A 25,445-nucleotide genomic window follows, 5' to 3' on the forward strand; every position below is an offset into this window, starting at 1 on the left:
GAAGAAGGAATGAATTAGCTTCTGTTCACATATACAGGGAACACTGTTACAGATCACTCTTGATATCACAAAGCCTAAGGGAGAAAATTATTAACTCCTTAAATCCATGCCACATGCAGTTGACTTATCTAATCAAAAGCAAGACAATGTAATCTGTATTTTTCTCTACAAATTTCTAGTGAATTTAGAGATGAAAGGCGACGGACAACTTGCTTCAGCGAGGGGAACTTGATTAAAGTCTTAAAAATCTTAAAAGGAGTTTATGAAGTTTACCAATACTTTAAACTCAGCACAGAAACAAGGACCAGATGACACAGTTGGAAATAAAGTGGAGACAGACTTCGGACTGAGAGTACAAGACATTTTGAGAGAGTATGGAATAGGTTACCAAGCCACATTGTTGGTTCTGAATCATTGGCATCATTTAAGACCACTCTTTTGGTATCAATCTTCTTGGAATTGGACAAGCACTGATGGGCCAAATGGCCTCCTCTTGTTGGTGAATTTACTTTTCATGTTCTTTCTCTCACAGCTTTGCAAGTGAGAGCACACCTCAATCAGCACCTGAACACCCGCTGCCTGCCATTCAGTCTTGGGCCTCTCTCAAGCACAGACTTGACAGTTGTGTTGAATTTTGTAGTGGTTTATACAGATTAATACTGGGAACTACAATATCCCTATACATTACCCATGCATATACTACAGATTATACTATAGATTTCCCATATTTGCCACACCTCACTGTAGAACACAGATAACGTTTAAGCAGACTGCAGAAAGACACAGCTCAAGTATGTTCATGTTCATTAAACATGCGTCATGCTTAAACACAACTTCAATTTCACTTCTACCAAAGACTACCCAGTAGTCTTTTTCAACCCTATTGAAAGCCTTGAACAGGATAATGTGTAAACAAGAGTCATATTAGGGAGCTCAATGAGGCAAATATGGCTCAAGACCCATCCATTGGAGAACCACTGTACTGTATACTGCAGCATACAACGGAAAGCAGAAGAATATTATGTAACCTTTTTCAAGGGACCATTTGTATTCTCCTGTTAGGGTACACAGAGCGTGTCTAAAATTGACATTGCTGGGGAATCTGTTTTTTCTGCCTAATGATCCCTGTGTGCATGTATGTGTGTGTGTGTGTGGGGGGGGGGGGGGGCTGCTGTGTAGGAGAACTCAGATCTCAGGGGGCGAGTTCAGAGCAAGGTTAGCCAAATAGTGGATAAATTAGGCAGGGCTAGGAGACAGACAGCTCACCCTGCGCTGAACTCTCCACCCAGTTAAACGTGCTGCTCTGTGGGGCCACGCAGGTGGAGAGAGGGAGGGAGGCTTAGGGGATATCCAGCCACCAGCCCCTCTCCCACTGCCAGTGCTGACAGCACGTTTAGGATCTATAGGTTGACTGAATAAATTTAGCCTAGAACAAAGAGGAATAAGGGGGGGGGGGGGACACTTAAAAGGTTAAAAGAAATTAACAAAGTTAACCCTAACCAATGGCCAGAAGACACAGCTGGAAATGAAGTGGACTTAAGGCAGAAGGTAGAAAACACTTCTCTGGAGAGTGAGGAGGGCATGGAATGGTTTATCTAGCCACTTTCATAATGCTGAATCATTGGGATCATTTAACTTGGCAAAGTTTTGAGATCAATCAGCCACTATAAACGAGATGAGAATTGATGGGCTGGATGGCCTCTTCTTGTTTGTAAATGTTCTTCTGTTCTCTACACTATAGGCTCCTTCTGTGTCTAATCAGCAGCTGCATCCAAGGTCTTGAAACTATTCATGATTTATTTTTATTAAATTCATCTTAATCATTAAATTACCCACCTGCTTCTCCACCTGGTCCATATGACCATTTACAAGTTATTTGCATTCATACCTGGCTTGTTCAGAAATATTACCTTGTATGGATTCAGTGAAAACACCATATCCCTGGAAACAATACAGCCTTGATCATTTTGGTCTGAGAAATTCATCTGGATTTGCAGGTTTTGGCATGTAATGATCCTACAGTCTCTTAGATCCCCAGTACTGAGTTCTCTATATTGTACTGCACTGAATTAGCTGGCTCTCAGATACCCAGAACTGAGTTCTCTACACTATACTGTATAGAATCAGCTGGCTCTCAGATCCCCAGAACCGAGTTCTCTATACTACACTGAATTAGCTGGCTCAGATCCCCAGAACTGAGTTCTCTATATTGTACTACACTGAATTAGCTGGCTCTCAGATCCCCAGAACTGAGTTCTCTATACTATACTGTATGGAATTAGCTGGCTCACAGATCCCCAGCACCAAGTTCTCTAGTTAACTGTCCCATACTGTATTGCATTCTCAGGCTCTCACACCGCGGGGCTCTCGGCTGTGTCTGCATTGTTATTGTGTCTGGAAACCCTGACAGAGGCAGGAAAGTGAGAAGTGCTGCTCTCTCCCTCTCTACACTGGGCTTATCCATCACAGGGTCTGCCTGAGCTGCTGAGCCCTGCACAGCCTGTAAGACAAACGGCCCTTGAACTGCCCCCCAGCCAGGGGGTGACCCTCCTGCCTCATTAAAATGCCAATCAACAAGAAGAATGGGGCGAGCAGAGGCAGAGGGAAGCTGGGATACATCTGAAGGCAACTGGGCAGCTACAGCCAATACAGGGGAGGCCAAATCATTAAGAACACCTACCATAACAATATCAATATCAATAAGGTGTCGCCAATCTGAAGGGATATATGACCATTCCTCAATTGATTACCACCTTTAATTCCTTCAGGGTACTCAAGTCAGTCAAGGATAGCACCTTCTGTCAGATCTCTATCAAAGTCAGTTAGATCTTTTGTTATGTTCATTGAGACTGAAACTGCAACAGGGAGATGGAACCTTTATATATTGCAAAATGCATGGCAACAAATTAAATCTGCCAAGTGTGTACTAGATTTTGCAGGGGTAACGTCCAACCCCTGCCTGTCTGTCTGTCTGTCGGGGGGGGGGTTCACAATCAAATTGAAACCCACAGCTTTAGAGAAACAAAAATGATTTTAATTATTAACCTTTACACTTTGTACAGATGAAAACAATAGAAAACATTTGTATCCAGTGGTTTGAGCTATACAAACAGGCCAGAAGGACATTTCCAGAGACTTTTAGATTAAAACTCTAGTACTATTAGTACATACAGTAGCTCACAAATAATATTCAGACAGTTACCCATAGTTTTAATATCCATAGCTTCAAACAGCATGTTATAACTAGGTTGTAAAATTACTGCAGTATACTTTTTTGCTCATGACTAGTACACATCTGAAACTAGATACTAATAAAAATATATACTAATTAGTTTAATAAACTTTGGTTAAGGTATCTAAACTGTGGACATTATTTTTAGTTAAACTAATTTATTATCGTCTTCAATATTAGCCAAATGTGTTTTTTTTTTTTAAATGGAATTCATTTAAGTGTTTTATCGGAAACTTTTTTTTTTTTTTTTTTACACAATTGTGATGTACAGAACTATGGCTATTGATAGATAACTGTCTAAATAATTGTGCTTGTTCATTAACTCACCATCTTTCTGGTTATAAACCTTCCTAATCTACACCACCACAATGATTGTGCAATTTGAGATTACTTTGAGCAGAGATATCCAATTTGCAGTCCAGATAACTAGCCATTTCGGAGCAGCAAGCATTACTAAAAGGGAAAAACAAAAATAATGCTCATGTGTACAGCATCCTGTGGACAGCTTATTGATATAGCGTAACTTTAAAATATTACCATGTTGTGATATTGTTTCTTACAGCTACTATATTATAATCTCACACTGGTGATCCAATCAGTGCTTTGGGGTTTCCACATATAGGTTACATCTGTGTTTGGATTACTAATGTTACCTTTTGTTCCTAGTACTGTTAATAAATAAATGAATAACTGAAAGTCAATTCAGCATGACACCCATGGTATAAGGACGGAAGGGGGACCCTTTAGACTGCTGCACCCCAACACTACTGCTAAACTCTGGTTTATTAATTAATCAGTGATTAAATGAAAATTAAAGTTTAAAAAGTGGTACACTTTTATAAGGGCTATTAGCTTGTCACAGACAAAGTGGAAAAAAGCAAAAAGCTTCACCTGTATTAGGTAATCTGTGTCCCTTTTGCAAGGCTTAAAGATGCACACAATTGCCTTGACTTTCTCCTGCTAGGTTTAAGGCTAACCCTGTGGCACTGATCAGATAAGAATGAAGAGATTCTGAAAAATATGAGCAAGAAATATAGCCACAAAACTCATGCTGCACTAGTTCTGAAATAGTTCGTGCTTCGAGAAAAACTAGATTTTGATTTAAATATCTTAATTAACTGGGCCTATTTACTGTTGGAACTTTTTACATTAATTGTTATAGATCAGTTCTAAAACTGCAATTGGCAGCGATTTCTATGGTATGAAAAAGAAACAAAACAATAAAGTGACCACAGGATCAGTACACAATCCACGCATTTCAACAGCCTAATTCAATTACCTGGAGCAAAATTTACTGGGAAATTAGAAGTTTCTGTAATGAACAGAGTGAATGGGAATCAATATTGATTGAGTTTCAATTAACGCCTCGTTGACGAGCTGTTAATTAAATTATGGAATTCAAATGACTGTTGTTCCGTTTGGGCAAACTTTCCGCCCCAACTACAAAGCTAATTCAATTGGACTCTTGTAAAATAACAGCATACTGTTTGACTTTCTAATCCCCTGATCCTGCAACGCAGCTGTTTCTCATTCTATGAAATGAGAAGCGCATGTTTTACCATCTATAATTAGAACATCAAAGGGTTTGCACAAGCACTAAAAATACACTTTTGTTGGGAAACTATAAATAAAAAAAGAATTTAAATTGGAAGACTTTGTTCTAACACTGGGAGTTTAATCTAAGCAGATCCAGAGAGTGATCGAAGGATTGTAATTCTCAGGATTCAGCTGTTTAATTTAGGGTTAAACACTTTTTTTTCCCATACATTGAACTCTATAAACAGAATACCCCATAAGCGTTCATGGAGTGCTGTGGTTATTTCACTCACATGGATAGCTGCAAACAAGCTGTACTCGCTCACATAACTGCAGTAATCCCTGTTCGTGTTCATGGTTTATCCTACATAGTTATGATAGGTTGCAAATTAGCTGATCATATTTAATTGTTTTGACCCTTTAAATTACCAGCATTGTCCCTGAACATCTATTTTTAATTTTTTTTTTTTTTTTTTTTTTAAATACACAAGCAAATCATTGTTTTATATGGGATTCTAGAAACATTGGTCCTGCAAAAGATTTCTGGCATGCAAATATTTCTCATTTTGCAGTACTCCTTAACGGCTGTGATCTGAAAGACTCAAATGGGAGAGCACTGTGTTATAGCAGCCTGTGGTGGCTAGTTCAGGAGCAGGGTGATCAGACTATTCATATATGCACCGTACAATACACTGTCAGTGACATTCATAGTCCATTAGGCTCTAGCAACCCCTCCTGGGCAAGGTAAGGTTGTGCAGCTTCAGTATCCGACATAGCCGCTGCTGCCTGCAAGTGTGGTCTGGATTCAGTCAAGTGCTCACAGATTGCCCACAGTGTACATCTCTTAATTGTAAAGGCAGTTTTATACAGCACACAAGACATTATATACACACTTTGTATATACTTCTATTGTGATGACCATTTCCATTTTTACAGGGCCCGATAGATAGTGTTTTTCTTTTTCTTTTTCGTTTTTTTTTTTTTTTTTTTTTTTTTTACATAGTGTAGCAAAATAAAGATCTCTTCACTCTCCTGTCTAATCTCAAATTTATATCGCAAATACAGAACACCGTAAAATAATTTGCGTTGCATATTTTCCGCTATAGCTGTGTGCCTCTACAGGTCAAGCAGTCCGCTTTGGATTAAAAAAGAAAAGAGGCTGTCAAGACACTCAAACTGAAAAAGGCGGTGCTTCTTCGATTTCTGTACAGACGATTTTCCAGGTTTTTGTTACCGCTCTGCTGCATCCGTTGGGTTGAATCAGTGATTGGCTATCTCAAGAAGTTCTCCCCACTGATTGGATGCTAACCTGTTACAGAAGAAGCCTTCCTGATTGGCCCATTAGGAGCCCAGCTCTGGGTAATTCTCATTCTCATTGGGCGGCAGCATTAGCTGCTGCTCATTGTAGAGGCTCTTGGCATAGTTGATTTCTTGAGAGATTTTGACAGCTAGGTTTTCGGTCTTCACGTGAACCTGCAAGCAGACAGCACTTAAAGATTTAATACACAAGAACACAAATAAAAAAAACAAAAAAACAAAAAACAATAGAGGCAAAACATTCTGCAATAAGCATTGACATTCTTTTACTGTTGCAGCACATATGCTACTGGGTATTGACATACCAATTTAAATATAGAACAGATCAATCAGTTATTCACATCCCCCATGCAATTTACAGTGTGGGCAAAGACTTAGACATGTCTCTAAAATGTAATTAAGCCAACATCAAAAAAACTGCAGTTTAACAGCACTAAAACACTCTCAGCTCTCCAGCACCGTCATTACCCTGCACCCCAATAAGGAGCACTAGTCTAAAATCTGCATTCTCAGCTCTCCAGCACTGTCATTCTATTTGAAGACACAAACAACGGTGCTGTTCCGTCACTCACCATGGGTTTTTGGTGCGAAGGTCCTGGGATGGCCACACCACTGCTTGTGTTCTCTGCTTTCTTGGTGAGCTGCACATATACTTTCCCATGATCCTTGAAGACCAGGCAGTGGTAGAGGTCTTCGTATTTGATCTCGAGGAAGATGGCGTCTCGATCGATGCAGTCCCCCGGCTTCAGGAAGTAGACAGCTTTAGATGAGATGAGGACACAGTATGTGTCGATGGGCTCTACTGCAATGAAGCTGGGGAAATGACAGACGGGTTAGCACAGGAGCCATGGCTTCCAGGTCAGTAATGTCGTGTTACTGAATGGATGTCATAAATGGATATAATAGGTTGTGATTAGGGTCGTTAGGGTGTCTCACATTGTTAGAAGTGCAGTTTGGGCAAGGGGACCACAAAATGTAGCTGATTGCTTAAACTGTGCAAACTGATTTCTGTTATAAAAGACACCCTACACAGAACATAGAATGTGCACAGGAACTACTATAAAACATAAAACAGTTGTGTTGTATGCTCTCCACAAAATGACATCAATACGCAAGATAAAAGGTGATTGGTTGACTTCTCATACGCGATTCATAATTCTCGGGTGCGGTATCGCAACACAGGTAGGTTCCCAGAGTTTCAACTTAAATTTAATTTTACTTACATCAAACTTTTATTAAAAGAACCACTTCATAGAGTACAATTTATAATTGATATAAACGTTACATGTTGCTATCCAGGTTCATTAGTTTACAACGGACAATACTCCCGCAACAACACTACACAATGCTTGCGTTATGACACTATAAAAATTGAGCACACACCTCTCCCACAATGTGACTCTTTCCTACAAATAGATACAATTAAATAAAAAAATAAAAAATACATAAACAAAATACATTTATTTGCCAGTTCAGGAACTGCGTCCAGAGTTTTGACCTGGACAGTAAAGTTCACAACCAAACAAACACATGCTTACACACAGACACGCGCCGCATGCACTCTGGCAAAGACATGCAGTCGCGAGCCGGCACGCGTGCACACACACACACACACACAGAGTCGCTCACGCCCGCAGTCTGTAGCACAGAAGCTGGGAGAGTAATTGCCTGTTTAACACCTCTGGGGTTAGAGGTCAGTCTAGATGCAGGGGGGCTGCAGAACTGGATTAATTAGCCTGGGGGGTGACAAACGAGCTTTCACAGCTCACAGGGCATCTGTGAGTGTGTGCCTCAGCCAAACAACGTGCTAATGACGGATGACTCCAATCAACTCGCTGTGTTTGCAAGTTTTTTTTAGGCACAATACAAAGATTTAAATAGCATATTAGTGGATGGTTTTCATGTTTGAATATTATTTCAAAATTGAAATTAATATTTGAATATTCGATACATTTTTAATTTGCTGAAGAATAACAACACACTACAAACAAAATATCTCAGCAGCAAAATAAAAACTCCCCATATCAGAGAATGGAGAGAAACACTCTTCTGTACCACAGAATGGGCTTTTCATCTGACATTATGTATGCATTGGTTTCCTTTCCATCTTTGTGATTATTTATACATTCTGTTATATTATATAAATGAATATTGCTGCTAACGGTTACAGTTAATTTAATGTTTGTTCCGGTATTTGTATATTTTAGTACTGAGACAAATATTCAAATTATTCTTTTGTGACATTAACACAGAAAGCCCTTCACTTTAAATTTGATTATTTTGGGATATTATATAATTCGGCTTGAACAATTAGCTTCACTTGAGTCAGATGTGTGGAAAACAAAAAGCAAAAAATCCCAAGAATGGGATTGTGAAAATGCAACTGAGAACCAGCTACCAAAATCAGCCTTATTCCAAGTTACACAATACAATACATATGATAGAAATATAATAAGAAATGTCAGTAGACAAAACAACCAGACAAACATTTCGGCTGGTGCCTTCTTCAGTGATGTTTGTCTACTTGTTGAGTTTTACCTTTCTGATTGAGGGTTTTGAAAATGGATGTGTGGTATAAATGAACAATAACACTGATACTCACAACTCTGACAGGAGGTTGTCTGTGAGGCGGAAGAGCTGCTCCTGTCCCTCAGCCTGGGTGGAGGAGAATCGAGGCAGGAGGCCCTGAGGGCCCTTGCAGCATCGTGGCTTCCTGACGCGCTGCATACTCATCCTGCACAGACACAGCCGATAAACAACCACTCCGCAACTTCAAATTCCACAACAGCATTTCATTAAGCAGAAGAAACCCAATGTTCCATCCCGGTCATTTTTATAGCGTTTTTGGAACAGGCTCAATGTCCACAGAGCAATGCTTGTGAAATCCCAGTTTCTTAACATGATTTAAGCGTTGGCTACTTCAAGACGAAAGGGAAATGTGTAAGCAATGTTCCCTGTGTGAAATGTTCAAAGACCCAAATTCTAAACAATCTTGATTTGAGCTTGAAAAATTGCTTTAAAATGTCCCGTACCAGAAATAGTTGCCTGAGATTTGCTTGGTTTTACATGGGCTTTAGAACCAGGAGCACAGGCATGAACAAAGGATTGCTTTGACAACAAACCATGAGCCTTCAGAATTAGCCATTACGAATGGGATAGGTTCCAGGTTTACTCTATTAAACTGATTGAATGTGGATGTTGAATATTTCTTTTGAACATTGAAAAGGTTAATAGGTCATTATACATATATAGGGAACAGGAGTTGCTCTGTACTCTGGTAATTCTACATTCGATTTTTCCGAGAACAAACTGGAAACTGAGCTCTGAACAAACTTCTCCTGCAAATGACCTTTCTTGCTGGCTGCCACTGTAAGACTCAGCTGCAGTACTGAGCTGTGGAATTTTTACATCTGGCTTGAATCTTTTCTATGGTCATTATATATTAGCTGATGGTTTCCAGTTGATTCACAAAGACAGTACTGTACTGAGGTTTCTTTTTTCTCCCCCCCTCTCTCTCTCTTTTTCTTTCTCTCGCTTTTTGAAAAGTGGCAGCCTGCCAACATCTGTTACAGTTCATCTAGCCATGGTCAAAAAGTGCCATTCTCTCATCAGGTGACTCACTAAGAAGCCACGCAGGCACAATGCAGCAGACAGGAGTTCCTAACTGGTGACAAGGGCCACACTGACAGAATATAACAGTGGGGAGCCACACTGCTATTGCAAAGTGTAGTTTTGAAAGAAACATATTATACTGTGTATCTTTTTATTTTTAAACAATTCTGATGCCATAGTAAGTTAAAGAAACTGTTTGAATACCTTACTTTCTGGCACTTATTTTACTATTATTATTATTTGTTTATTTAGCAGACGCCTTTATCCAAGGCGATTTACAGAGACTAGGGTGTGTGAACTATGCATCAGCTGCAGAGTCACTTACAATTACGTCTCACCCGCAAGACGGAGCACAAGGAGGTTAAGTGACTTGCTCAGGGTCACACAATGAGTCAGTGGCTGAGGTGGGATTTGAACAGGGAACCTCCTGGTTACAAGCCCTTTTCTTTAACCACTGGACCACACAGCCTCTTTTACCCGTTTATAAAGCCACCCCTTAACTGTCCCTTAACATCCACAGGAAAAGTAGACAACATACATGTGTTAAGGAAGTACCCTCCATAGCTGCTTCCTGTGTAAGAGGCAACAGTTTCCTACTGTAAGTACAGCCTGGACTGCAAAGTTCAAATGGGGTCCTATTACCAGTAGCACAGGAAGAAGTAAAGTCAAGTGAAAATAATGTCTGGAATACAAAAAAGGGACCTGTAAGAATGTGGTTTTCAATGGTATTACACCTTTGATTTAAGTCTAGCTTCCATATAGAGTTTTTGTTTGGAATCCCTCCCCCTCCCCATCCCCGTGCCTCGACAATAGGGTTCAACTCTAGGTCAGGCTACAGGGCTGGCTGGGAGCCAGGCAGCAGTCAATAAGACTAAACAGTCTCCGGAGCACGCAGTAGGGGGGTGGTGCATTAGCTCAGCTTCTTCCTAGCGTTGTGGCTTTTTCATTGAGTCTCTGTGAGCCAACACAGCTCTGCACACAAAAGGGCTCCTGCACCCACACAGCCAGGGGTAATTCTCAAAGCCACGGCTAAAAATGAAATATTTACTAAGGAAGTTGTTTCAACTTTAACTACCACAGCGTGTATTTGCTTTAATGTCATTTTTCATCAAAATTTGGATACACGGTTTTAAAGCATAAACATGTAGTCCAATATATATATATATATATATATATATATATATATATATATATATATGAGCCAGAAAGTTAACTGGACGGCTTCTACCTTCATCTTATTTCTTGCTACAACAAACTTCACATGTGTGCAAACAGAACAGTGGCTAATGTCTAGAAGAAGACAGACAAACAGACTTGACAGAGGTGACAGAGTGCAGACAGCCCCTCATTTTTCACGGCCACTAAAGCCACCACAGTACTATTTTCCAATGCTTGAATTATAGAACTTAGGAGCAAGACAGTTTAAAAGAAAATGGAAATATGTAATCAAATCCAAGTCTTACACAAAAACAAAAAGCACACTCTCCTCCCTGTTTTGTGCCTGGAAGAGAGCGGAGGTTGGGCAGCGGGGGGTGGGGGTGGGGGTGGAGGGGCGGTGAGGGGGGGGGGGATGTTTGCAGAGCGCTCTGGGAGAGTTCATTGGAAGGGCAGGAGGGCAGAGTGAGTGTACGGGAAATCCCACAATTCCCCTCGCTCCGCTGAACAACTCACTGTTGCCGTCTGCTTCTCATTTACTTGTTTACTTCCTGTTTGCGGTTACCCTACCAGGACTTTAAACCCTGTCTGCCTTTCTGCAGGCAGGTACAGTATAATCCAGCAGGTCCTGTAACTCACACAAGCCCTGCACCCAGTCTTGGGGTTCAGAACTCCCCTGGTTTAGTTATATTATTGAAATTACCAGGTGCTAGGAGTTTGAACAATCACCACTTCTCATCACTGCATGAGTAAGTCACACTTGAGTCTGTAGATTTACTAATAGAAGTGGTTCATGCAGTTATAAGGGAGGGATACTTTTTTAAACATCTAATTGTTGGTCCTGATCATTTAAATCATTATGTCAGGAACATACATCACCACCATGACTGTGAATCCAAAATTAGAGCCATCAGTGTGCCGAAAAAGTTTATGATCATGGCGCACATCAACAGTATGTACAGAATAGTATAGAAGAAAATATGGAAACTGGATGTGATGCAGTACTTGAAGAGTAAGTAGCGGGGTTCCAAAAAACATCTTGCTACAACTGTTTCAATAATATACCTGTACATTTTATTTTCATTGTTAACATCCTGACAGCTTTTTACACTTCTAACTTTACAGTCTGTTTCAAAGCTCTTTTCAAAATGTCCGCTCTAGTGCACTGATAGTGTAATGATTATTGCCCACATTGTCAAACAGGTAACACAGCAATAACGATCCATGATGCTGTACGGAACAGAAAAGCCAGAGCACTTGTTATGTTTTTTTTTTTTGTTTTGTTTTTTAAATTGCTCATCCTGCAGTGATTTATAGGACAGATCTCAAACCCCAGAGCAGAGTGCACTAGAGCAGACATTTTGAAAAGAGTTTTGAAACAGACTTTAAAGTTATAAGTGTAAAAAGTTGTCAGGATGTGAACAATGAAAATAAATGACAGGTACATTATTTAAACAGTTGTAGCAACACGTGGGGACATATAACGTTATATTTTTCAGAACCCCACTACTTACTCTTTAACACCTAGGTGGCTTAGGTAAGCAAATGACAGATTTGTGTTATGGTAAATAAATATGTGGAATAACTTTGTGTTCTCAAGATGTAAAAATGTAAGTGCGACATACAGATGGACAACTGTAAAGACAGACAGATAACTATATATCTCCACAATCCGATACTCCCAATAACTAAATAATGGTTTGTACAAAGTTTCACCAGAGTCTATTAAGTGGTTCCCCAAATATATGTAAAAATGTAGGTCGGTCAGACAGACACCCCCCATATACTCCCAGAATCTAACACTCAATTATTTACACTAATGTTAATACCAACTTTCATCACAACTGGATAAGCTTTTATCAAGAGGCATGGAAAAATGTGAAAGTGTGACCTACGTACTTACATACGACCGCCTCCACTATATTACTGGTACCAAATTAATCAGCATCAACGTCTTTCCAGGTTAGTAAGATATCTCATCTACAAATGACATGATTTTCATTGATATAGAAAACGCTGTGTGTGCTGCGGCAGGTCCTGTCCCCTACTCGGCTCACTCAGGCCCGCACTTTCCTGTCTGAACTCTGCCTGAACTCACAGGCACGCTGTTTGAAACGCACTCTTGACAACCTTGCTCCCATCACCTGCCTTCAGGCAACACAGTTCAGCGTAAGGTCTGGTCCCAGCACACCCATCTCTCCTCCCCACCCTCTTGCTCCCGCTGTGACTTATGTGGAAAGTTATACATTTATGGAAGAAACGTCAGTAGAGGCATTTCAGAGTTTAAAGGCACAGTGGCCTGCACGCCTTGTGTTGACTCTCCAGTGCTGAAAGACATTGTCTTTACAGTGGCTTTACAAACATTTCATTTTACAATATTACAAGCCCTGACGTACAAACCTGCCTTTCTCACTCCTCTTAGGCCCTTTTAACAGTTCTAGGATATGTCTTCAGATAATGAAATTGGTTTAGAACAGAACTGCACTGGGAACTATCACACAACCATCTTTCTATACAGTGAGAGAATGAGGTTACATTGTTTTTAGCCAAAAGTACTACAGTACTAAATGACATGGCTGCAAATCCAGAAATTTCAAAACACACACACATATACATAGGCCTATATGTACACTTCTACCTTAACAGAATAACATTTTCTCTAAGGCCTGTTTTTTCATTTTGAATTCCCCTCACCTGTGGTTGCTCAGGCTGGCCATGTCTCGGACGGTCTGGGCAGTCTCAGAGGCGAAGTCCAGCGCACCAGCCACCGGCTTGGTTACCGTGCCGACCAGCCCTTTGCCCAGACCGGAGAAGAAGCCGCTCACCCCTCCCTCTGTCTTCACCCCCTCCACAGTAGAGGTGATGACACTGGTCAGCCCACCGATGATTCCTGGAGGCCACAAAACAGGCATTTATTATTTAAGAAGAATTTAGTTCTCGTATAAAAGAAGGGACAGTAGCTGCAGTCAGGCTCTGTGCCGATGGGCTTCAGGAGAGCTTCTCCTCACTGCTCTGCAACCAACCTGCTATTCAGTCCTGGGCCTCTCTCAAGCAACGACTGCACATTGTGTTGAATAGTGTGTGGTTTAAAGCTATTTAAAGCTATTTCACTTGTGACCACACAGGTCGGATTTGAAGTCTTTAAAAAAAATACATTTTTCAAAATGTTCTACACCAACATAACTTCAATTGTAGTGGGTTTCTAATCTACATGTACAACAGACCACAAAAATACAACGCATTAGAAACACCTACAATCTAAAACACACACTTGTATGTGAAAAAGCTCATATTCCTGTTTAGTTTGTTTCATTTGCTTAGTAAATGGTTTGAGTTCTATTATGCAAAAGCTACTTCTCCCTTGTGCATGTCAGTTTCAGTCACAATGGTACAGCAAGGCGGATCTGAAAGACTTTGATTGAGGGCTACAGTATTGACAGTGTTATGGCAGGTGTTTCTTATTTTTTTGGCCCAGCCCCTGTAAAAGCCTACCATGAGCCAGGCCATGGATCCCGGCTACCAGATGCTCCCCGCTGGTAGCCCCGTGGTAGCGGATGTACTCCCTTTCTGTCTGGTGCCGGTTATCCATGGTCTTCCCCAGTCCGTCCGACAGCGTCCCTGCAAACTGGAACAAAAACAGGGGGGTTTGGCTCAGACAGCAGCACAGACAATGGTTAGATTACACTGGTAGTCTCCTGACAGGGTTTATATTAAAAAAATAAATAAATAAAACATAATTCCTCATTTTACCATATTTCATCCTCATCACAACCAAGTTAAAAAATACTTTAACATTTATACCTAAAGTGTAATGTTGACACATATAAAATACATTGTATATAACTGTATATGAACAGTTCAAATGTGAGTAAGAGATACAGACTGTCAGACAGACAGTTCATATACCCTGGGATTATGATACACAGACATTTACAGATTTAATTTAGCATTGCAGCAGTCTGTTGACAATTGTTATGGGAATAATGCTGTTTTTGTTAAAAAGTGGTCCAACTGAACGGTAGCTATAATCAAGTCTATCATCACCTGGAGTTCAATGATCAATATTTATTTATTTATTTCTTAGCAGACGCCCTTATCCAGGGCGGCTTACAATTGTTACAAGATATCACATTATACATTATTTCACATTACACAGATATCACATTATTTTTACATACAATTACCCATTTATACAGTTGGGTTTTTACTGGAGCAATCTAGGTAAAGTACCTTGCTCAAGGGTACAACAGCAGTGTCCCCCACTGGGGATTGAACCCACAACCCTCCGGTCAAGAGTCTAGAGCCCTAACCACTACTCCACACTGCTGCCCAATATAGTAAGACATATGAAGTGGTTAACGGAAAATATTTTGACACACAGTACTCACAGCATACCAGTAAAATAAGTTTTTAGTTTTGGATTCCAGACCCATTTGGTTTCCCTTTCTCGTTTCAGGGTTTCAGTTTCACTTGCACATGGTTTCTAGACTATAATTCAGTTTTTACATTAAAAACTATTCTAGACGCTTTTGCATCTGATTTCTTTTTCAGAGAGAGTGCTGATTTCTAGCAGACGAAGGGGGTTTATCACAATGGATTAAAACTGGTCCCTTCAACTGACAGATAATCCAGTTGTCTGCAGGCATCAAGGCTCAATAAACACACTATGTGTGTGTGTGTGTGTGTGTGTATGTGTGTGTGTCTCTCTGTGTGTGTCTCTGCATTCCCAGGCCCTCCAATAACGCCTGGGTCTGTCCCACACACTCAAGCTCTGCCACTAATTACCTCGGTCCTCAACTCATTAGCTCATCGACCGGGCCCCTCTTGACACAGCTAGCAGGACCACTTAACCTGCCAAGGACCCCCGCTGGGGCGTCTGTGTGAACTGCCTGATTAGCTGGCCATCCCAGTCCTTGAAGACCGCTCCCCCTCTCTCTGTGTGGAATGAGTGATTCCATTCATCTATCTCAATGAAAAACAATGACCTATCTGCCTGATTGTGTGTTTATCAAGCACTCTCCTTTTTCTGTATTTTTCTGCAGCATCTGAGGAACCATCAGTGCCAAATAATATACTAAGTTTCACATTTTGCAGACATTTTGCTATCGGTCAAATCCTAATGCAAAATGTTTAATTCCTCCATAAAGCCACATAAAAAGTAATTTTTTTTTATTAATGTCAATATGTAGCGCACGGGAGATAATAAAAGTTAGTAATGAGAGAGTATTCACTGATGTACCAAGTCTTAAGATTGCCAGCTGGTAAATAGACCCTGGTAGGCCACTACACTGTATCGCACCTCCCAGATGATCTTAGGGTATTACAACTGAAAAACCATAGGCTCCTAGGTGCTTGCTCATCCCCTATATTCTCCAGACTATCTCTGCCATTTCCTCCTGTGACACCCTTGACAGCAGTGTAGTGAACCCAAGGCATTGCCCAGATAAAATTGGATCAATCTGGCCAAGTCTTCAGTTCAGAGCCACAGACTTCATCAACGTCCACTCTCCTATATCAATCTACTGATCTGTCTGATACATCAACCTCTAAGTGCTCTGTCTGCATGGATCCCACCCCCCACCCCCCTCCTACCACTCCAGATGACCTGACTGTCCAGCACTGCCCCCCCTGGGATCTGCCTCAGCAGGTGCTCTATGGAATTGGGTTTGTGTTACAAAGCCTGAGAAAGCCCTGCTGGAAGACGGAGCTCTGCATAAACAGCCAGCGCTAGGCGAGTCACAGAGTGCAAGGCATGAACTTGGGATGACCCCAGCATGTAAAGTCTTCGCTGAGTTCAACTGGAGGCCAGCTCAGCTTTTGTGAAAACTAAACTAATACACTTTCCAGATAACCCCCCCCCCCTTCTCCTCCTCCTCCTCCTCCTGGGATGGGAAAGAGAACGCGAGCCCTTTCAAGTTTAAAGCCTCCCTCGTTCAGCGATGGTGTGCACAGTGCGGTTCGTGGGCTTGCGTGCACGAATTGAATGAGTCATTACAGGGAACAGGCAGAGGAGAGCAGAGTTCTGGAGAGCCGATTATTAACTTACGTAATTATGACAATTACATAAAAACTACTGGAACTTTTGGAATAACGCACACACTATAAAAAATATTGGGAATGTTTCTGCAGATTATAGAATCAATGTAACCCAAGACAGCTCAGTCATGTACCAAAAACTACTTCACTATTATGCATAGTTTAACTTGGGACATACACACATACAATGAAGATTTATACAGGTTACACAGTATATATATACATATTTCCTTGTTATGCTACCAGTACTTGAGTCACCTGTCATATTATATAGATATGAGTGTTTAACATATAAATGCATGATGGAAAATACGAGTTATAAAGCAGAATAAGTTTAGGATTTATCAACATCTTTATGTGTTATCTGTTTGTACTTGTAGAAGGCTGTGGGTAATTAATTCATACCTTAATCAGAAGATACAGTACAACTAAAAGAAACAGCAGTAGTTTAAAATAGAAGCATAAATGGTTGTCTGAAGTATTTGAACTAATTGTCCTTTTTAGTCTTGCTATATCTTGTGATTGTCTTCAGGGCCAATTCAAGGCTGTGAAAGGCATTACTGTTGCAGCCACGAGCTCAGCAGACAGGCTCATGAAGGGCTGCCTTTCCCCACTCGGCCAGTGAAAAGAAAATGAACAGGCAGGGGGAGAATTATCCAAGGTTATAAAAACAAATGGACACCGCGGGGACCCCAAAGCCTCTTCAAGCAGATCCCATCGCAATGAGGAGCTTCCATGAAAGGTTCTGCTGTTAGGAATGTGTGAAAAGCAAACGCCACACACAGGCATCTCTTTTCTAGGTTGCTTGTTTCTAAATCAGATTTTTAAAGCTCTAGCCCTGAAGGTTTTCAGGTTTCCTTCACTTCCCACAGCTTGAACAGGTCACATATTTTTCTTCACAAAAGTCATTGAATGTACCTTCCTAATGCTGGTCCAAATCAGAGTCCCCCAACCACCCCCCAAAGTCTCCATGCCTGTCTCTCCATCCCTCCATATCCCTTATAAATGTTTGCTGTCGTACCACCACTTGTAATGATTGCAAACATTGGGGAAATGTAAATAAACAAATACAATTTAATTTGAGGCTACTTATTCTTTATCCTTACATTACAGCAGCAAGGAAACCTTTGAGACCAGTGATGTGTTCCTGGAAGGTGCCCTGGGAGATGGGAGCAGTACAGGTTTACACAAGGCTAACTATTAGGAAAGAAGAGTTCAGGAACACCACAGTGTTTTATAACAGAGCTTATTCAGATAGGGTTTTTACCTTGGCAGCTGAGTTGGAGACCCCGTGCGTGACGTTCCGGATCAGCCCTCCAACATTGCCATACTTTATGAGTTCCGAGACCCCCTCGGTGACATCGTTGAGAAGACCCATGGGGTTCCCCAGGAAATCCACTGAGCCCAGGATCTGTGCAGCCTGGCCCACCAGCTCCTGGAAACACACACACACACACACACACACACACACACACACACACACATATTACACTGAGGCAGCCAGAGGCACTAAAGCCATATGATAATAGTGGATTAAAGATAAGGTACTACCTGTCCGGGATTAGGAATTGGACAAGTGATCTGTGATTTAAGGGTTAAACCCGATAAAGCCTGATTTCTATCAGTTGTCCTAGCTTTTATTTACTGCTGGCTTCTTTGACTTCCTCATTTCAGAACGTCATCTGATGCTGCACAATACTACAAGATATAATACCATATGACCTAAAGCAGCTACAGCAGAATCAGCTACCTAGGTACCCAGTAACATATGCTTTGCTTGCACATTGTAACACTAAAGCTTGGTTTGTATTTGTTTGTGCAGAGAGACGGCAGAATCGAATGAAAAAAAAAAATGGATGCCTTCTTGCTTTATAATAATAACGTTTTCTAAATGCACGTATTATATTACTATGTAAAATATGCATATTTTCTACAATATTGTTTTCCTTCTGGCTTTTGAATAAGGTGTCCTTAAAGCACTGATTGAGGATTATATCATGTCTGATATTTGATTAGGAAATTCTACCGATAAGCACTAATGTTGGATTTCATCACACTACCTCCGGTAAGGTAGTCCAGGTTTAGTGCTAATGGGGTTAGTGAGAGCTGACCTCTTTGGGTTAGTGACAGAGCAGAGCCTGACCTCTCGGAAGTGTTTGAGGATGTCGTTGATAATGATCTCCTGGGTCTCGTAAGGGTGCACGCGGGTGTAGGGGTCCATGTTGATCACAGCATCTTCAAAACGGATGAGCGGGATCCCCAGGGTGCTCTTCAGAGCCTGCGACAGGACACAGAGGAAGAGACCCCACTTTACAGAAACCGAATGTACTGAGAGAGGGTGACAGGGCTGTGGATAGAGCCTGCCATGTGGTGGGCAGGGGAGCCCGGTAGCAGTATTCTACACATGTTTGAGGTATGGACAAAATAAAAATGAACTGCTGTTTTCAACTTGAAATGCAAAGGGGATACAAAAAAACCTTGCTGAGAATGTTAAGAATTTGGCCAGTGCTGGTAATCTAATTGGGCAGCTTAATCCAGCTGGCTTTTAAACCACTCAATGCAGAAGTTAATTGTCATTGATAGGTACTCAATTGGAAAGGTGAGGGAAGGGCCGCTTTTCGTGTTTTGAAATCAACACATTAATAAAGAGGTGTGTTTTCATTTATTTAATACCTGCTGACAAATACTTCTTAAGGTAATTACTCAGAAAATACAAGTATCAGCACAGCCCTACTGAACAAAGTTTCTGTCAGTCTCAAATCCTTATCCCTCACCCCAGACTACCTGACCTGGTACTAATGGTTAAACAGCTCGGGGTCAAAGGATTTAGACATTTCAATGGATGTGCATGGCGTGAAAATGCAAGGAATTATTTTGTTAGCTAAAATCACTTAAGAGTAATGAATAAGGCTGGGGCACAGGGTCATTCTAGCTCAAGCAGACCAGCGGTGGATGCTCGACCTTCTGTCAATGACAATTCATTTTAATGGAATGCCCTTGAAACAAGCTTTAAAATGATAGTAATACTTTTTTTTTTGTCTAGGTCATCCCTCACATGGAGAAAAGGGAGGGCAAAGGTCATCAAAATGGGCATTTGTTACCACCTTCAGACACATTTTCACCATGTGAGACTACACAGCCCTTCTTCTGCATGCGCACCACACCTGCCCGAGCAGAATCGTCTCAAACACATGTGCTTTATGTATCATCATCAACCACCGATGGAGGAAACGCATCCCCAGAATTTGGTCTACATGAGCTGGAATGACCCTTACTGTGAAGTGCAAATAATAAAAAATAATAAAACATATGTTCTTATAGCAGTTGCTACCAAATTATTACACAGCCCACAGAAACTGTTTCTGGTGATAAATGACTTCTGTGAAAGAGATGTCTTTGTAAGTAATTGTGCTTCTTTGAAAACTAATAGGATTTGTACCAGTAACTGTACACAAGTTTATAAATATTAGATCATTATCATTGGGTCTACTTCTATAGTGACATTAGTAGAAAAGAAAAGGATTGGTCTGTGACCTTGACCTGGGGGTCAAACGGATCACACAACAGCAAGCTACACTAATGTGTTCACCTGGTGTTCTCTGGTAAAACACAGCTGTGTTTGGTGAGCAGTGTGATTGATCATGTTTTAGAATAGGAACAAGCTGCCACCTAGAGGCAGACAAGAGCGCTGCACTGCTCCGACTTACTGCTCATTATTCCAGTATCTGTTGATCTGGACCATGTCCACGTTGGGCAGTGGTGAGTGACCATGGACAATGTGTCACCTTCCACATTCCAGTAAGGAGAGTATAACCTCTTTACATTCAATTTACATCCTAGAAACATATACAAACAGCTAGCCTTTTACTAAACATTTCAAATAAACTCCAGGGATATCAGCCACTAAATTCATTCAATATGCTATTCATTTGACTTGTCCTGTACTACTTAACAAATGGGGAGTACTGTATTTAACAATGTACAGTTTAATTGTGTTTGTTTTACTTTTTCATTGTGAGAACTGGAAATTGCACTTCTTTGTATATGTGGCACATTTGGAAGCAGTAGAAAGGGTCCAAGTTTTGCTTCTTGTTTTCAATGCAAGCCCTTGGTCGGGTTTGAAAGCAGCCGTTGGGACAGTACCTTGAGGTCGGGAGAGAGCTTGCTGGAAGTGAAGACACTCAGCTTGATCTGGAGGAGGCTGATCTTGAGGTTCTCAAAGTAGTAGCGCTTCACAGCTCCTCCCTGCTCGCTGGGCTTCTCATACAGGTTCTCATCCAGCTTCTCCATCTCTGAGTCACACACACACACACACACACACACAGCGCTGTGAAAACCAGGCATATACAGCCCGCTCTACAATACATTCAAATGGCACTCTCAAGAGTTAGGGTGATTACTAGTTTGGCAGAGTCAAATAGCTGAGGTAATAATTGTTGAATAGGTGAACTAGTTGCCACTTAAAACAAAATATGAATAAATCATGTATTTTATAATGTCTGGCGCTCTATTTGTGAACGTACTATTTCGTAACGCTTTGCTGTTTGTGCACTGTATTTGAAAACCGTCTGGAATTTTTTTATAACTATTTATTAAATTTTCTAAAAATGTCATTTATATGTTAATGGATTACAACTGTACTTCCATCCATCTTAAAAAAGCACGCTTCACTTTACTTTGCAATCACATGACATGTGATTAGTGGACTATTCCATGCTACACCTACAGTAGCATTGCAGGTTATAATACAGCCTATGATGCCTGACTTAAGGGAGACCCTGTAGTTCAGCTGTGCTTTCCTTCTGCACTAAGTGTCACTACCTCCTGCATTCTTGCTGCAGTTTACAACAGTTTCATTGGACAGACAGTAGGTGGTGCAGATGCAAGGTCTACCTGGTTCCAATTGTCCGTAGCCAAAGAAATTTAGCAGTTTCAGCAGTAGCTTCTCCTCAATCTGGACGGTAAACCGGCGGGCTGTCACCATGAGGTGCTGAGGAGATAGAGCACAGTCATACATGCTGTGTGTCAGGAATACAGCAGAATCACAGACTCTGGACATCAGATAGAGAGCAAATCACACACACATGATATACAGTCACACATACGGTACTGCAGCAGATATTAGAGTGCAAACACAGACACTCTGCATCAGATTGAGAGCAAATCACACACATTATATATCAAGATACAGCACAATCAATCACATTGTACATCATTAGAGATTTAGTGCAATCACACACGCACTACATTATCATGGGTAAAGTGCAATCAGATATATTGTACAGCATCAGGGATATAGTATACTTTGCTATACCTCTCTGTGCTTTACAATGCTTACCAAGCTTTCACTATACTTTACTCCATTTTGCCATGCTTTTACTATGAGAAACTTATAGAAAAGGATACAGCCCAATCACACCATACTTTACTTTTAACAGGATATGCCGTAGGTACCTTGAAGAGGTCAGTGAGCATCAGGTTGCTGGGCACCTTCATGGTGTTGAGCTGCAGTGCGGGTCCCGTCTCCACTACCCCACTCTCGCTGTTACTGGGGGTGACACACAACATCACCGGCTGAGTCGTGCCCAGCAGCTGGTTATCCACCTGGGGGCGACATTGAGTCACACATATAAGAAATAAAAACAGAAAATACCTTATAACTGTGAGAGATAGGGGATCAGGGACATGATCCGATTCAGTTTAGATGCATATTCTACCATTGAGTGGTTTGTAGGTATGGATTAATTATCCGGCAGAACCCGTGTGGTTTTGTAAAGTGAAGTAGTACTTATTGTAAAGTGTCTTGTTTGTAAATTAGTGAAGGCATTGTTAATAATTATTGTTGGTAGCATCTCCAACCAAATTTAGATCAATCCTAATTAGAGGTAGAAACCGTGCTGCATCGTGTAAAACCTTCAGAAGCCCTGATTGAGTTTGCAAGGCTGTGTTGTTGAATGGAGGGACTCACCTGGACTTGGTTGATGCTCAGCTCCAGGACCTGGCTGGCTGCAGTGTGGGTGAAGTGCAAGTCGATCCCTGACAGCGTGGTGAAGACCAACTCCTCCGGGACCTTGTTGACCAGGGAGAGGCCCACCCCCTCCTCCAAGCTCACCAGCACCTGCAGGGCGAGGAGAAGCAGCTCTGATATCAACACACATGCAGGGGAGCAAAGCTCTGATCACACACACAAGGACAACACAGCTCTGATATCAACACACATGCATGGGAGAAAAGCTCTGATCACACACACACACCCACCCAGCAAGGTGAACACAGTTCTGATCTCACACAGGGAGAACACACCAGGTTGGTAGAATACTTGATTTTGACATTGAGATTTGATATTTTAAGCCTTGATTGTTTTTTGTACCTCCAGCTCCTGCTCTGTGCTCTTCCGAATCTCGCTCTCCCCGTCCAGAGCCTCCTCTGAGCTGGGGGATGAGCGGGCCGGGCGCCGCTGGTTAAGATCAGTGATCTGAAAACACACCCCAGACCTTCTGTCAGTACCAAACACCAGGTGAATAGAACATACTGTATGCAGACTGGGAGGGTTCAATATTTATATTCCTAATTGTACATCATTATATCATGACCCCCATCTGTTGCTCTCAATAACTTTTAAAGAATGCTCTTCCAAGTTTCATCAAAATGAGAAGCGTTTTTCTAACTATATGTAAAACCTGTGGGTATGGGCGCCTCCACTATATCCTAATCATTACCACATTACCAGTAGAGGATCATACTACAGCTCAAAGTGATCAAGCTCCATGCATTAACCCGTGGAAGGGGGTATGAGGTTGGAGTGAGACCCCAACCTGCAGCACACGCGTGGGCCCATCAGGCATCACCCCCACTGACAGGACCCCTGAGCCGGGACGCATCTTCTGATTGAGGAACTGCTGCTCCGGGGGGACGGGGTCGACGAGACCAGAGAAGGGGTCCGGACCCAGCACTACCTCCGCACTGTCATAGAGACCAGAGACACCGCGCCTCGCCTGGAGGGGGGGGGGGGGGAAGAGTGAGAGGGGTCATGACAAGCTCTGTACTGTCATAGAGACCGCAGACACTGGAGGGAATGTGTGAGGGAGAGAGTGTGTGATGGTGGGGAAAATGGAAAAGGTCCGAGAGCTCAGGAGAGTTAGGGGGGTGCGTGAGGGACAGGGAAAGAGACCATGTGTGTGAGGGGTGAAGGAGAGAGGGAGAGAGAGAGAGTGTGAGGGATAATGATACGAGAGTGTGTGACGGATAATGATATGAGAGTGTGAGATGGATAGTGATATGAGAGTGTGTGATGGATAGTGATATGAGAGTGTGTGATGGACAGTGATATGAGAGTGTGTGATGGACAGTGATACGAGAGTGTGTGGTGGACAGTGATACGAGAGTGTGTGATGGACAGTGATACGAGAGTGTGTGATGGACAGTGATACGAGAGTGTGTGATGGACAGTGATACGAGAGTGTGTGATGGACAGTGATACGAGAGTGTGTGATGGACAGTGATACGAGAGTGTGTGATGGACAGTGATACGAGAGTGTGTGATGGACAGTGATACGAGAGTGTGTGATGGACAGTGATATGAGAGTGTGTGATGGACAGTGATATGAGAGTGTGTGATGGACAGTGATATGAGAGTGTGTGATGGACAGTGATATGAGAGTGCGTGATGGATAGTGATATGGGAGTGTGGGAGTCAGTGTCGGTGTCTCTCACCTGCACCACTAATCGAGGCAGGCCGCAGGTGAGCTTGCCGGCGCTGAAGTACCAGGTCTGTGTGGTGCTGCGCCGCGAGTCTGGCTTCCTCAGCATCAGGGGCTCAAAGCTGAAACACAGGCACACAGCTACAGTTCAACCAAATGTTTGTTCCCTTGACTTACAAAGTAAGACACCGCTGAGTGAAGATTTTTAGGTTGGCTAATTCTGACACACAGGAAGCAAGACAAATGTTCAGAGAGAAATAAAACAATTGTAATGGTATAAACTTACACGAAACTTAGCAGCAGGAAGGAGCAGTTAAGTTATTCTTCTGGAGAAGCATCTTTGATAGTTTTATATTTTTAAAATATTTTCAGAGAGGTAAAAAAAACTGTCAGGACTTTGAAACAGTAGGTCAACGTGACCCAGAGTTTCTTGAAATTCAGAGAAGCAGATACCAAGTCAAGTGGCCTACGCTCTCACCTGTTGTTAGTGACAGCAGCCAATCCGGCGATGTCCAGCACAAGGGTGGAGTCCTGGGGACGGGGCTGGGCGGGCTTACTCTGCGGTGGGGAGGAGCCTTCGTGACACAGCATTCCAGTGCCAGTCATACGCCAGAGCTGAGAGCGTTTCCCTGGCTCCTGAGAGAGAGCGAGAGTGAGTCCCAAGGCAAGGCTCAATAAACAGCATCACCACCACACAATAATTGAGGCTCAGGACTGAACAGCAGGTGTGTGTGGTCCTTCAAATCAGGATTACTGAAGTGCATTGGGAACCTTACCTAGTACCGGAAGTCAGTTCATTTTTTTGGCAGCTTTTCTTTTTGTATAAACTGCGTGGGACTGAGTGATCTCAGCAACTT

General features: G+C 41.9%; 1 protein-coding gene across 3 annotated transcripts in view; it reads right to left on the minus strand.

Annotated features, from left to right (window-relative positions):
- Positions 1–3,012: 3,012 nt before the first annotated feature.
- The window catches only part of LOC117432130 (intermembrane lipid transfer protein VPS13D-like), a 67,129-nt gene continuing 44,696 nt past the window's right edge, over positions 3,013–25,445 (minus strand). For all 3 annotated transcript variants that reach the window (XM_059002556.1, XM_059002554.1, XM_059002555.1), the window contains 15 exons: positions 25,067–25,224; positions 24,602–24,710; positions 23,704–23,883; positions 23,259–23,363; positions 22,857–23,006; positions 22,343–22,492; positions 21,782–21,878; positions 21,032–21,180; positions 19,032–19,166; positions 18,156–18,323; positions 14,345–14,477; positions 13,547–13,742; positions 8,688–8,819; positions 6,658–6,898; positions 3,013–6,241 (listed from right to left, as the gene is read on the minus strand). In XM_059002556.1, the coding sequence (XP_058858539.1) occupies positions 6,110–6,241; positions 6,658–6,898; positions 8,688–8,819; positions 13,547–13,742; positions 14,345–14,477; positions 18,156–18,323; positions 19,032–19,166; positions 21,032–21,180; positions 21,782–21,878; positions 22,343–22,492; positions 22,857–23,006; positions 23,259–23,363; positions 23,704–23,883; positions 24,602–24,710; positions 25,067–25,224 (2,235 nt within the window). In that variant the 3' untranslated portion in view covers positions 3,013–6,109. The remainder of the gene's footprint in view (positions 6,242–6,657; positions 6,899–8,687; positions 8,820–13,546; positions 13,743–14,344; positions 14,478–18,155; positions 18,324–19,031; positions 19,167–21,031; positions 21,181–21,781; positions 21,879–22,342; positions 22,493–22,856; positions 23,007–23,258; positions 23,364–23,703; positions 23,884–24,601; positions 24,711–25,066; positions 25,225–25,445) is intronic.

This window comes from Acipenser ruthenus, chromosome 27 (assembly GCF_902713425.1).
Source record: "Acipenser ruthenus chromosome 27, fAciRut3.2 maternal haplotype, whole genome shotgun sequence".
NCBI lineage: Eukaryota > Metazoa > Chordata > Actinopteri > Acipenseriformes > Acipenseridae > Acipenser > Acipenser ruthenus.